We start from the raw sequence: 14,238 nt of genomic DNA on the forward strand, positions 1-14,238 counted from the left end.
TCATTACTGCTGCAATAGCATCTGAAACATACTGTAGTCTTCGTATATACAGTTGTTTACCAATTTCAACCATGGGGAAACATGTGATATGGGAACAAAGTACAAGGCAATAGTGGCTGTGGAGGAGAATCCAACAAGAATTGCGAAAGAGTTGGACATGCCGCAGAATGCTTGATCAACGCAAGTCATGTAAACGTTGCAGTTTTTGTTTTCCATACATGCATTTGTGTTGTATTCAGATATCTTTATGGCTTGCAATAATCAGTTTTTCATACATGTGTACATGCTGGCGTTCGTGGTTTCTCTCGTGTGTGTGTGTATAGAACAATGTGAGGATTTTGGACAACTTGTCCGGAGGTGTCGGTTGTCCTTTAAATCAATGTAGTGATTCTCGTGTGCGTTCTACAGGACAGGTTTCGAATAAGGAAAAAAAAAAAAAAGCGCAGATGATGGTGACCCACAATTTTTTTTTAATTCAAAACCAAAAATGAGGAACCAGGAGCTTAGCGTTTTCCACCGACACGGGGCGCGTTCACCTTCATTGGCTTGGCGATCTTGGGCTTCTGTGCAGCCTTGCCGCTAGCCTAGAGGATGAGAGCAAAGAAACACCTTTTAACCCGGAAAATTCATCGAGACATTAGTGAACTACAAAGAGTCCTTTGGCAACACAAAATTCCTACTTATTTCAAACTGATAAACGTTAAGGCAAAAATTAGTGCATCCAAAATATAGGCTGCCAAATGAAAAACAAAGTAATGTATTTTATTCAATACATTGTAAAAATGAAACTGAGGAGCAATACATACTTTAAAGGACAACCAACGGCACTTTTTTGCTTTTTAACTGACATCAGAAAAACGTTTTATAGCATCTAGAATACCCAAAACACGCAGTATATTTTTAGTCAAATTCAAAACACCAATAAAAATCACTTAGTGTCCAAAATCTGCAAAAAATTGAGCCGCGAATTGGACATTTTCAGAAAGTCCCGCCCCCATTCGTGACGTCACGCCAAGATGTCGTGCATTGCGAGTGAATCATAACAATGGCTTCAGATTCGGAGAATATGCTTTCTTGTTACACATCCAGTTATGAATATGATTCAAATAGTTCTGAAGAGGAAAGCATACATGTTTGCAATCGATTAAAGAATTTATTTGTGCCATTTTGAGGCAACATTGGGGGGGGGGAATCTCTCACCGAAAAAGAGGCACAAAATGGCAACCTCCGTTTCCACAAGCTGATAAATTCCTTACATGGAGCTTGGACGCCCTCTTCTGGCGGCTTTAGGGTGCAACATGTGGTCCCCAGACCAAACAAGTACAGCAAAATACATTGACGTGATGGAAGGACCGCTACAATGCGGTTTTTTTTTTACGGTCAAGGGCGGTCCTTTAGTGACGTCACGTACGGACTCCTCACCAACTCAAAAACAAGACTTCCTGAATAGTCAGCGCGAGTCTTAAAACGTAAAATATAGCCATATGCGGTGGAATCTTTGTAAAATACGCTCAGTAGAAGTCATTTGAAGCCATTTTACAAACTATGGACACAGCTTGTCCGGAGACGTCGGTTGTCCTTTAAGTACAGTACATGATAGTCATGGTTGTCCCAGCACTTAGATTCTAACGTGGAGTCCTCTCCTCCCACACACATGCCAACAGAGACTCTCCGGATGGCGGGCGATTGGAACACTGCCCATAATCCCCCCTGAAATGTTCAAATGATTTGCGATTTTCTCCAGAAGAGTCAATTTTTGAAAAAGTCGGTAATCCGCCGATCGGCGGGAAATTCTCCTCCCTGGCCACAGGTGCCACTAAATATTCAGTAACAACAATGAGTTCACACAAAGTATACGGCGCTCACCTTTGCAGTGGGGGCAGCGGGCTTCTTGGCTGCCTGCTTTGCCTTTTTGGCCTCCTTAGCAGCCCTTATTAATTACAAACAGGAGGAAAAGCATATTTAACTCCAGCTGACTTAAAGTGAACCAATCCCATTTGCCGAGGTTCCCACTTGAAGTTATTTCCAGCACTTTTCCTATCTGCAACAGCTCAAGTGAAGTTATCAGCACAGTTTTTGTAATACAATAACAGATGAAGCTGTAACAAAGCGCTTAACATGGACAAGTTACATATAAAGGAAATAAAGCAGTCACAAAGATAGTCGAAAGCACCAGGAAGTAAAACTAAGATCAAGTCTGAAACATTATGAGTCAAATGCCACAGATAGAGTACAAGCGGGTTACAATGAAAACATCAAAACAAACAAGCAAAAACATACTTATTATATAAAAATAAACATATTACATGTTTTCATGTGGTCTTACCTGATTGCCTGCTCTCTCTGGGCCTTGCGGACCTCGGGCTTCTGATTCCTTTTGGCCAAGATCTCGGCCAGGGAGGCACCAGTGATGGCCCTTTGGAACTTGACGGCACGGCGCGTACGCTTCTTGCTCACCTCTTCCTATTAGGACATGAAATGGACGCTCGCACAATGAACATCCTCAGAATTTAAAAAAGACCGAGTTTTAAAGGACAACCGACGTCTCCGGACAAGTTTTGGCCATAATTGTAAAATGGCTTGAAATTACTTCTACTATGCGTATTTTACAAAGATTCCACCACATATAGCTATATTTTACGTTTTAAGACTTGCGCTGAATATTCAGGAAGTCTTGTTTTTGAGTCGGTGACGAGTCCTCACCCTACGTCACTGAAGGAACGCCCCTAACCGAGAAAGGACATACCTTGCATCACCTCAATGCATTTTGCGGTACTTTGTTTGCTCTGAAAACTTCGTGTTGCACCAAAAAGAAGCAGAAGAGGGCGACAAAGCTCCATGTAAGGAATTAATCAGCCTGTAGAATAGGGCTGATTAATTCCTTACACGGAGCTTTGTCGCCATTTTCTGCCTCTTTTTGGTGCTACATTTCCCAGATACCTCAAAATGGTACGGAATAAATTCCTTAATCGATTGCGAACATGTATGCTTTCCTCTTCAGAACTATTTGAATCATATTCATAACTGAATGAGTAACAAGAAAGCATCTTTTCCGAATGTGAAGCCATTGTTTTGATTCTCCAGCAAGGCAAAAAGTCTTGGCGTGACACCACGAACAAGGGGGCGGGACCTTCTGAAACTGGCCACTTCCGGGTTCAATTTGAAGCAGTTTTTGGACACTAAGTCATTTTTATTGGTGTTTTGCATTTAACTAAAAACATCATACTGCGTGTTCTGGGTATTTTAGATGCTATAAAACGTTTTTCTGGTGTCAGTTTGGAAACAAAAAAGTGATGTCGGTTGTCCTTTAAAGCAAAGTGTAGCTATTTAGGCATGTTGGAGAGTTTGGAGGCCGGCCATTGGAAATGTGTCATGGATGACATCAATGGCCAGTACTATGATCTCCGGCTTTCTATGGCTACGGGATGTGGAGTGAGTCCTGATGCACATCCTGCAAAACGCAGTGCGGCAACAGCACATGACACGGAGGGAAACCATGCACACCGTCTCCCACAGCCAAACTATCAATTACAAATTGACCACTGAACCTAGATTTGCACATTTGTCTCAGAATCAAAACGATTTGCTGAAAATGCATCTACTCTAAATAATGTGCAAATATAAATGACAAGAGATGAAGCAATGTGACAGACCAAAAATATGAAAATGACCATGTTTTGAAATCAGGGGTCAGAAATGTTATTTATCGATTAAATAAGTAAGCAACGATTGTTTAATTTATGGAAAAGGACACATTGTGCTTATATAGGTAACATCTGGTTAAACAGGACATTAAATAAATCAACATCTTAACATATTTTAGTTTCAAATCGTGCCAAACAGAATATATTTGATGGGTGCATGCAGAATCCGCTCGACAAAATAAAGTTTGACTATCCTGCAGTCATTTTTAAAGCAAAAAGGTCACACTTTGAGGCTTGGTACTCACAGATAGCCCCTTCTTGTGCTTGCGTCTGTACAGCACTGTCCAGTTGATTTGTCGGGGATTCCTTTTGGCCAAAAATGCAGACTCGCATTTGCCGTTCAAGAACTGGAAAACCTACAAAAAAGTTATATCCGAACATAAAAATGAAGGATTTCAGGCATATTTGCTACGCGTTGTCGCTTGGCAGCAAGCGCTTACGTTGGCTAGATAGCATACGTAGCATTTAGCGTAAAACGGCAAGGCCTCTTTCAGATATGAGTCTTTTTTTTACCACAACGTTAATACTATTGCAAACACGCATACCGTTTTTGGTTAATTTTAAGCCTCGAGAAGTGATAAAACAAATCGTGCTTACGATGTGGACACTGTTTAACGTTTACCTTCCCATCTATCCTGGCGTATCGGCGGCCATGGCCGGGGTATATTTTGTACCCGCTGAAACTGCACAACTCGACCCTAAAAATGAAAAATGTAGGTTGTGACGTAAAGAAACGTGTCTATTTATTCCGTTCTATCACATGATTATGTGACATCTTCTTTAAAATGGCGAGATTGTGCATGATTCTAATCGGCAAACTCACTTCATTACGGCAACGAGAGGTCTCAAACCCGGAAAGAAAGACGGCGGAAACGGAAGCCGAATAAGGACGGAATGAGGTACGTGTCGTTCGCGAACGAACCGACTCTTAGAGCAAGCTCTTTTAAATGAAACGACTAAAGCCGAATATAGAAGATACGCTCGCGCACACACACGCTACTTATATACCCTTGGCCTGCGTGGGAATGAGTCATGCTCACATGAAAGACGTCAAATACATCAAAGGGTTGAAGGGCACATTTCCGCCTGACGGCACAGAGCTATTTGGGAGTTGAAAGAGTCGGCTCTTTTTTTCGTGAGCCGAGCCAAAAGAACCATCACACTAAAAAGAGCCGTAATTCCCATCACCAGAAGGAACCGTACATTTCTAAAACAAATTATACATATTGCCTCCAATCGTTTAATGAAAATACATTTAACATAAATGCATTTAATGAAAAATACTTACCATAACGTAAGAAATATCAATTTGAAACCTCGCTATTTTCATGAAATCTTGGGTAGATGTATCAGAACAAAACTTTTGACAAGTATCTTAACTTAACGTTTTGAGAACTTCCCTCACATAAAACGTTTGGCGTACTTGGAACATTCCGTGACCTTTCACCGTTTGGCACCGCTTTGCCGATCACAAAACAAGGAGCAGAAAGTGATAGTATGTAGTCTTTCAAGGTATATTAACTCACTGTCATAAGGAGAAGCGAATTGGTTGTGAACTACATTTCCCAGGATCCTCCACAGCGACGCCGAACTTCTTTGCTAGCTACGGACGCTTTATGTCCGAATATTGCAGCTATTCTTCCAAGCTAACATTAACCGGCTTTTGTTTGTGAGTGTGTGGCGACAGGATGGGGGTGTCAGATTTACAATTTGATACAAATGGTAAGAATACCACTTTGCGTTTTAATACAAGCTTGTTTGATGCATGGTTAGTTTCTGTGACCATTGAGTTCCAGCCACGGTTAGCTAACGTGTTGTTTTGTGACATTTGGAAGTACCAATCTGCTCTTGTATTGTCAAATAAAGATTACCCCCCTCCATCTTTTCAAAGTACATTGTATATATTCGCACATTGAGCTATAGTCATATTCTTTTTGTCATGCCAGTTTCAATCTAAATGGTCACACCTTGTGACCACGTTAACTTAAACCACGCATTTAAAAAATGTATCCACTTTATTAAGCCAAACGCTAGTAAATGTCGTTAACCACCATGTCCTGTCGTTTATCAAATTCTCAGTCAAATATTACCTTACAGTGTGTATGATCAATAGCTTCATGAGAGCCACAATGTATAAGTAATGTTCATGGTTTCATTCTCTACCCCCGAAAGGGCCCGTGGTCGATCTTTCAGGTCGGGGTATGCGGAAGATTGACCCCGGTTTCATTTGCTCCGAGGACACACACACACTTATCCTGGACCAAAACCAAATCATGAAACTGGACTATCTGGAAAGGAACCCAGGGCTTCAGCAGGTGCGTAAGTGATCCCGCCTCTGAAGTCAATGGAGGACAATATTCTTCATGCCGCATGCCTCCTTGGTGTTTTTATGTTTAGCTTTCTGTAGCCAGCAACCGCCTTGTCAGGATGATGGGTGTGTCTCAGCTCAAAGAGTTGCAAGTCCTCAATCTTCCCAATAACAGTATTGGCTACATTGAGGGACTGCGGGACCTACCCAACCTCAAATGGCTCAACCTGTCCGGAAACACAATTAAGGTAAAGATGTTCTGACTTTATGGTACAAAATATGAATAGATTAAAGCAGTAATTTGTCTCTCAAATCTTTATTTTTGTGTGATTGTTTTTTTCCACAGGTTATTGATCAGCTGAACAACTGCGTTTCTCTTCAACACTTGGACCTTTCAGATAATAGCATATCTAATATTGGGGATATGAGTAAACTTGTGGCGCTAAGGGTAAATATGTTATTATTAATTGAAACATTTGTGTTTTTATTCATAATTTGCTAACTAACTAAATCGACTGGAATATGATTCAAATAGTTCTGAAGAGGAAAGCATACACGTTTGCAATCGATGAAAGAATTTATTCCGTGCCATTTTGAGGCAACATTGGGGGGAAATGTCTCACCCAAAAAGTAGCAGAAAATGGCCACCGAGCTCCTGTGAAGAATTAATCACCCCGTTTCCACAGGCTGATAAATTTCTTACATGGAGCTTGGACGCCCTCTTCTGGCTCTTTTAGTGCAACACGATATTTTCAGACCAAACAAGCATTGACGTGATGGAAGGACTGCTACAATGTGTCCTTTTTTTCCGGTCAGGGGCGTTCCTTCAGTGACGTCACGTACGGAATCGTCACCAACTCAAAAACAAGACTTCCTGAATATTCAGCGCAAGTCTTAAAACGTAAAATATAGCTATATGCGGTGGATTCTTTGTAAAATATGCTCAGTAGAAGTCATTTGAAGCCATTTTACAAATTATGGACACAACTTGTCCGCAGACGTCGGTTGTCCTTTAATACAACATAATAAATAAGGTTGGAATGATCAAAGGCTTGGCATTATTTTTTTTTTTCTCTCAAATTTTGCAGACACTACTCCTACATGGAAACAGTGTGAAAACCCTGCGAACTGTGTCTGCCAACCTGTCTGCCAATGTAACCATACTGTCATTAGCATCCAATGAGATAACAGATCTCAATGAAGTATGCATTCCTCTTTCATCACTCAAAATGCATGCAGAGATTTTATGTGCTCTTTAACAGATGTTCACTTTATCATAGGTGGCACATCTGGCCCCCCTCAACAAACTGGAGCAGTTGTCCATCATGAACAACCCTTGTGTGATGCCAACCCCGTCACTGCCTCGGTTCGACTACCGGCCGTATGTGATGAATTGGTGTCTGAGCCTGAAAGTTTTGGATGGTTTTGTGGTGTCTCAAAAAGAAGGGTGAGTGATTATTATTTTATTTTTTTTTTTTTGCCATCTTGAAATTCACGCTCAAAGGCACAGATCATTTTTTTCCTTCAGGTATACAAATTGCTGGTGTCAGTTAGGAACTTCTATTGTCCAAACATCGTTATTTGTATGTTTCTCTCACCCATTATAGACTGAAAGCAGAGTGGCTATACAGTCAAGGAAAAGGTCGCTTCTATCGACCAGGCCAGCATGTTGAACTGGTTCAGTACCTTTCCACTGTTTGCCTCCGGACCACTTCGTCACCTTTGGTGATGGCAGAAGATGCCAAACTGGAGAAGATCCTGAATAAGCAGAGGTAGAAACTCAAGCCTGTACATTGCTTTGCCGTTTGTTTGAAATCAAGTACAGTGAGACCTCAACTTACGAACTTAATTGGTTCCCAGACAGAGTGTGTAAGGTGAAAAGTGTGTATCTCAAAAAAAATTCCCATGGGAAACCATTAAAATGGGAATAATCCGTTCCCGGGTTTCCATAAAATATACTTTTCAACTAAATAAGCCTTAAAACTACACACAACATACCTTATTCTATGTATAATAAATGTGCTATTGTATTGTAATGAAAGAAATACACTGCATTGTATCATAAAGTCACTTTATTTACATTTGTGATGGTCATTTATGGCTTGATGGCATGGCGTTGGAGGTCGAAGGTCAAAGGGAATTGCTGTTTGGAAAGAGAGGCGCATTACATGACGACTGTAATTAAAGAAAAAAACTGTGCTGTAAAATAAAGTTTAATTTACCTTTTTTGATGGTCGTTGATGGCTTATGGAAGGAGAGTCACCTTCCATAAGGACTGTTGGTAACTTAACCTCTGGTGCTGTTCGGTCGTGTGCTTCCGCCGAAGATCACTCCGCCAGCCGTGGTGGGTGTGTATTATGAAAACAGTGCTTATTATAAGGTTTAATTTTCATATATTTGACGTTTGTAAGACAAAAAGTTTGTAAGTTGAGGTGTTTGTAAGTTGAGGTCTCACTGTATTCAGCCACAAAAATCCTGAACAATAATAATCCGATTTATTTTCCCAAGGCTTCACCAAATGCAGTTGTTAGAAGAGACCCACGGAGAATGTCTCAGTCCTGCTCGGCCCACTGAACTCACTGTGGAAAGGCCAGAAACTTTGCCTCCATCACCACAAGGGATCACTGCAGAGGCTAAGAACATCACAACAACACCACCACCACCAGTTGCTGTCCTATGCGACTTGGAAAGAGGCAAGATTAGGCTTTTAACTAATTTTGAAGAGTGTTTTTTGCAGATGTATACCAGGCACCCCAAGCAAGGTAGAAAATTGGGGCAATTTCAAACATTTGAAATTAAACTATGCCTTTTTTTTCTTGCTTAACGGTCTTTCTACAATTTGACTTTCGCAGCTAGCGTTTTGGCCTGGAACATAATAATATAGTAGATTCGTGGCTGTCTGTTTGTGAGTTTAGACAAGCAAGCAAACAAGCGACGATGTAAAACCAAACGGTTTGAATTGGAAAATTTCAACTGGCTTGATGATACAATATGTTGTTTTTTTTTGTTGGGTTTGGGCCTTTCCACACAGGACGATCGGTGCAGTTTAACACATGGATGAGCTGTGACTTGCCCAGCCCTTCACTTCCATGCGTAAGCAGCCCACAGCTTGGAGAGGAGAACCTCCGTTTGGAAGATGTGCATACCGACGAGGACAAGCTAAACAGCAGCATCCTATCTTCCGAGTCCACCTTCCTGCCTTTCACGCCTCACTTCGAGCCCGGGCCGCCAAACTCAGACAGCGAGGATGAAACCGAGACGTTTGAAGCCGACTCGCTGGCCCCCAGACGTCCGCCCTCTCCCCATTGCTCCCCCTCACTGGATCAGCGCAATAAGGAAGACTTTGCCACGCCACATTTGGAAGCCCCCGAAGAAGAAACGTTCTCACATTTGGTCAATGAGACAGAGGAAGCCACAAGAGCAGCTGTTAAGATCCAGGCATGGTGGCGGGGACGCTACACGCGGTGTTGTCACCCCAAGGCCAGAGAGGTGCGCAATGAAATCCGACTGCGCCGGATGCAAGATCACATCATCTATTTGTCATTCAAATTTGACAGGTACACTTTATAGACATAGACTTGACATGTTTTTCATTGGCCGTCAATCAAAAGGGTCCATTATAAAGGCTGGATTTTTTTTCCCTATAGTTTTTGCATTCCATTCCGGTAACTGAGGACTTCAAGTGAAATATTATACTTTTTATCTGCAGGGCGCAGAAGCAGTGTGAGGAGGAGAGGTTACAAAGGATGGTCCAAGAGGAAGCCGTCAGGTTTCTATGGAAAGAGGTGAGCTGACTTACTTTTGTGTACAGTCACTCGCCACCTTAAAGGACAACCGACGTCTTTGTACAAGTTGTGTCCATAATTTGTAAAATCACTTCAAATGACTTCTACTGAGCGTATTTTACAAAGATTCCACCGTATATCGCTAGATTTTACGTTTGAAGACTCGCACTGAATATTCAGGAAGTCTTGTTTTCCAATTGGTGACGATTAGTGACGTCACGTCAGGAACGCCCCTGATCGAGAAAGCGACACATAATGCATTGCGTAAACCGAGGTACAGTGAGACCTCAACTTACAAACACCGTAACTTACAAACTTTTTGTCTTACAAACGTCAAATTTATGAAAATTAAACCTCATAATAAGCACTATTTTCATAATACACACCCACCACGCCTGGCGTAGTGATCTTCGGCGGAAGCACCCGACCGAACAGCACCAAAGGTTACATTACCAACAGTCCTTATGAAAGGTGACTCTCCTTCCATAAGCCATCAACGACCATCAAAAAGGTAAATAAAACTTTATTTTACAGCACAGTTTATTTCTTTAATTACAGTCCTCACGTAATGCGCCTCTCTTTCCAAACAGCAATTCCCTTTGACCTTTGACCTCCAACGCCATTCCATCAAACCATAAATGACCATCACAAATGTAAATAAAGTGACTTTATGATACAATGCAGTGTATTTCTTTCATTACAATACAATAGCACATTTATTATACATAGAATAAGGTATGTTGTGTGTACTTTTAAGGCTTATTTAGTTGAAAGGTATATTTTATGGAAACCCGGGAACGGATTATTCCCATTTTAATGGTTTCCTATGGGAAAATGTTTTTTGAGATACACACTTTTCGCCTTACACACTCTGTCTGGGAACCAATTAAGTTCGTAAGTTGAGGTCTCACTGTATCACTGTACATTCCATACAAAATATAGCGCTGCAGCAACTTATGAACAAATTCACCTTACGAATGACCGTTTGGAACATATCTTGTTCGCAAGGTAGGGACCGTCAGTCAAGTAAAAAAATATGTCTACGGACACAAATCAAAATCTGATTTCGACATGGCGTTGTTGATCATGTTTACGTATTTATTTGGGACTCTCCCCAGCTCCAGTCCATGCAGCAGTGGAAGCAGTCTGTCGAAGAGCAGTTGGCCAGCCTCACTCATGTACCCCCTCCTCCCGGACCGTGTCCTGCGGCGGCGCTTCCCGTCACAGAGTGCACTGCAAACCCAGTGGCCACGGATGTCTCCTCCCCGGACTCGGGTTTCCAAATGACAACAAACGAGCAACGGGCCACGTCTGAGGACAGCTTCCTGAGCAGCGGCACTGCACAATCTGTGATGACTGTGCGAGCGCCTGTAGGAGGTGTGGACAGCACGGACTGCAGCCTTCTGGAGCAATACGCCACTTCCTTGCAGCAAATGGAGCAAGAAGACGAAGAAGAGGAGGATGAGGCGGGCGAGGAGGGGGTCGTTGCATCGCGACCATCGTCATCCCTGCGAACCGAAGACGACCGGGCAGATGTCCACTGAAACAAACTACAGCGTAAGAATGTTATGTTTGTCTTCTGGGGCATGACTGAAGACTGCACTTATATTTATTATCTGTCACCCATGAGAGTAAGCGTTTATTAGCCCAACATATTCGACCGCTATCATACACCGTTCACAAAAATCTAGGGATATTTAGCTGGTGGGTAAAAATTCAAGAAGAACAAAATATGCACCCTGTTCCCCAAACATATTCACATGAGCAACTGGTCAATGATTCCATGTTTTTTGCTCACTTTGCTATTTTCGAACAGGTGACTCAACAATGTTTGAAATGTTGATCCATGAATTGACCAATCTGTTTTGGGGTTCAATTAGAATTAGTATTCAAACAATAGTCTTCACTATACAGTAAAGTCTCGTTATATCGATATTCTCGGAAGTCTGAAAAAATATCGATATAACCGGGACTATCGATATATCCGATCCTGCGCGGATGTAATTTTCTCCTTGCGTTCATGGAAATAGTATCGTAATAAGCGGTACTATCGATATAACCGATATCGATATAACGAGACTTTACTATACTTGTTATTTATTAACACTATGAGACCAAGATGACACCTCACAATGGACCAAACAATACCTTGGTTCCAAGAGCCCACTGAGTAAACACCAAAGCTAGTTACTGTTCAACTGGAAGAGTCACAGAAAGGCGCAGGAATGAAAGTCCTTGGAAATATACAATACTGCTCCATCCATGAATCGTATACAGTGGGACCTCGGTTTACGAACCTCTTGGCTGACGAACTTTTTGGTTTACGAATATCACATTGATGAAAATTTTACCTTGGCATGCGAACTATTTTTCGGGATACACACGGAGCTGCCACAATGAGTGATGTGTTGTTCGTGAATGAGCCCGTTCTCCAAACAAGGAAATGGCAGCGGACTTTTTTTTTGTTTAGTCCCACCCCCAGTCGTCGGTTAAAGCCACGTGATTGGTCAAGAACCCAGCAGTGTGGGGTGCGGGGTCAAACATTAAAGAGACAGGCAGACAGAGAGAGAAAACACACACGAAAGGGAGAGGACAGAGCTTGAAACAAAAAAAACAAATACAATGGTTAGAAAATGGATAGAAAACAGTGAAATTTGGAGCCATTTCAACTTTGATAGTTCAAAAGCATAGTGTAGACTGGAAATTTAAACATCCCATCAATCAGGCTCCACAAATAACCCGCACAAGTCATCTGTACACTTGATGCAAAAAGCTATTAACCCAGCTAAACAGATCACAATTGATGAACTAGATACAATTATCACAGAGAAAGCACCTACAAGGGTCATTCCTCAAGATGGTGAAAGAAGCCAATGTTCCTCATCAAGTGTTTAATGCTGAGGAAACCGGACACTCCATTCCATCAAGCCATTAATGACCATCACAAAGGTAAATAAAATGACTTTCTTGTACAGTACAGTTTATTTCTTTAATCATAATACCGTGGCACATTTATTATACTTAAAATAATGTTTATTTTGTGTAGTTTTAAGGCTTAGAAAAGTAGAAAAATATGTTTTATGGGGACCTGGGAACGGATTATTCTCATTTTAATGGTTTCCTATGGGAAATTATTTTTTGGGATACACACTTTTCGCCTTACACACTGTCTGGGAACCAATTAAGTTTGTAAGCCAAGGTCCCACTGTATTTGTTGTGAATTTTGACATCACGCTCCTTGTAGGATAGCAGAAAGTTGTGTACAGTCTGAAATATTCAACAGATGGACATCAACATTGAGAAATATTCAAAAGGTTAAACCAAGTTCACTTGTAAAGGATATGGCGCAATTTACAAAGGACAAACAACCTGAACGCCAAATAACCCAGACTTGAGTAGTGTTGTGCATCTACTGTTGCTTTATTTCTTCTACCTCTTTTGGTGATGGAATATCTTTATTGATATGCATACAATGTACTGCAATAAAAAGCCGATTACTGCACATGCGTTCACTAAATGTATTTCATTTCCCCCCAAAAAAAAATCTTCACAATATAATCACACCCAAACTGCAGATGAAGTGGAACTGCCAATGTTCAACATTTCCCAAGTGAGCTGTGGTTTATTTTCAGGAGTTCTTAACAATTTGATGTTGTGGACCAATATTTTTCTCAGCAAGGCAAGACGTCTTGACGTGACATCACGAACAAGGGGGCGGGACCTTATGAAACTGGCCTCTTCCGGGTTCAATTTGAAGTAGTTTTTGGACACTTTAAATCATTTTTATTGGTGTTTTGCATTTGACTAAAAATATCAGCCTGCGTGTTTTGGGTATTTTAGATGTTATTTAAACGTTTTTCTGATGTCAGTTAGGAAACAAAAAAATGGTGTCGGTTGTCCTTTAAGCTTAGAGTCTGAAGTCAACCTCATAACCAAATAATAGTTGTATTTTTTACAACAAAAATACATGAAACATATTTTTCCTTTTGGTGGTTTGTCATGCATAACATTTTCTTTCTCATTTTTTTCCTTATCTACTATTCGGTTTCTTCGATTTATTTATTATGTACGGGTAACTTAGTGATTGGTGCTTTATCCCCCTCTAGTGGGAAAAAGCAATATTGAAACTCGTACTGATTTCATAACTACGATGACGGCTGAATAAACCTTCTCATTGATACGTATTACATTGTATTTTAGAAAGCCATCCTCATTTCAAGCTCATATAACTCCAGATTCATACAATTTAGGAATTACAGTAAAGTCTCGTTATATCGATATCGGATATATCGATAGTCCCTGTTATATCGATACTATTTCTATGCACGCGCGGATAAAATTACATGCAAACAGGGTCGGATATATCGATAGTCCCGGTTATATCGATATTTTTTCGGACTCCCTTGAATATCGATATAACGAGACTTTACTGTAATTGAAT

At 41.1% G+C, this 14,238-nt stretch overlaps 2 protein-coding genes and 1 non-coding gene across 3 annotated transcripts; 1 reads left to right on the plus strand and 2 right to left on the minus strand.

The window, feature by feature from the left end:
- Nucleotides 1–447: 447 nt before the first annotated feature.
- rpl24 (ribosomal protein L24) lies at nt 448–4,605 on the minus strand. Its single transcript, XM_089003178.1, has 6 exons — nt 4,528–4,605; nt 4,327–4,402; nt 3,950–4,060; nt 2,327–2,463; nt 1,867–1,930; nt 448–584 (listed from the first exon to the last, which is right to left on the minus strand). Exons 1-6 carry the CDS (start codon nt 4,530–4,532, stop codon nt 504–506), a joined length of 474 nt encoding a protein of 157 aa, XP_088859304.1. The 5' UTR covers nt 4,533–4,605; the 3' UTR covers nt 448–503.
- LOC148894864 (small nucleolar RNA SNORA23) lies at nt 3,332–3,512 on the minus strand. Its single transcript, XR_016115908.1, has one exon. It is a non-coding gene; the product is annotated as a small nucleolar RNA SNORA23 (small nucleolar RNA).
- Nucleotides 4,606–5,266: 661 nt separating the features above from the next.
- On the plus strand, nt 5,267–13,299 carry cep97 (centrosomal protein 97). Its single transcript, XM_089003209.1, has 11 exons — nt 5,267–5,426; nt 5,877–6,019; nt 6,102–6,260; nt 6,359–6,460; nt 7,101–7,214; nt 7,293–7,459; nt 7,620–7,784; nt 8,521–8,705; nt 9,044–9,569; nt 9,722–9,797; nt 10,916–13,299. Exons 1-11 carry the CDS (start codon nt 5,393–5,395, stop codon nt 11,339–11,341), a joined length of 2,097 nt encoding a protein of 698 aa, XP_088859335.1. The 5' UTR covers nt 5,267–5,392; the 3' UTR covers nt 11,342–13,299.
- The last annotated feature ends 939 nt before the right edge of the window (nt 13,300–14,238 follow it).

The sequence above is a fragment of the Hippocampus bargibanti genome, linkage group LG08 (assembly GCF_051943395.1).
Source record: "Hippocampus bargibanti isolate YZ-2025 linkage group LG08, ASM5194339v1, whole genome shotgun sequence".
Lineage (NCBI taxonomy): Eukaryota > Metazoa > Chordata > Actinopteri > Syngnathiformes > Syngnathidae > Hippocampus > Hippocampus bargibanti.

What these genes read in the sequence shown, in the direction of transcription:
- rpl24 (XM_089003178.1), bottom strand. An exon ending in ACGCCAGGATAGATGGGAAG is followed by an intron (nt 4,061 to 4,326) that starts GTAAACGTTAAA and finishes ACTTTTTTGTAG; the next exon opens with GTTTTCCAGTTCTTGAACGG. An exon ending in CCGCTGCCCCCACTGCAAAG is followed by an intron (nt 585 to 1,866) that starts GTGAGCGCCGTA and finishes CTCATCCTCTAG; the next exon opens with GCTAGCGGCAAGGCTGCACA.
- cep97 (XM_089003209.1), top strand. Translation starts at nt 5,393, where the DNA reads ATGGGGGTGTCAGATTTACAATTTGATACAAATG. An exon ending in GGAACCCAGGGCTTCAGCAG is followed by an intron (nt 6,020 to 6,101) that starts GTGCGTAAGTGA and finishes TTTTATGTTTAG; the next exon opens with CTTTCTGTAGCCAGCAACCG. An exon ending in GTAAACTTGTGGCGCTAAGG is followed by an intron (nt 6,461 to 7,100) that starts GTAAATATGTTA and finishes CAAATTTTGCAG; the next exon opens with ACACTACTCCTACATGGAAA.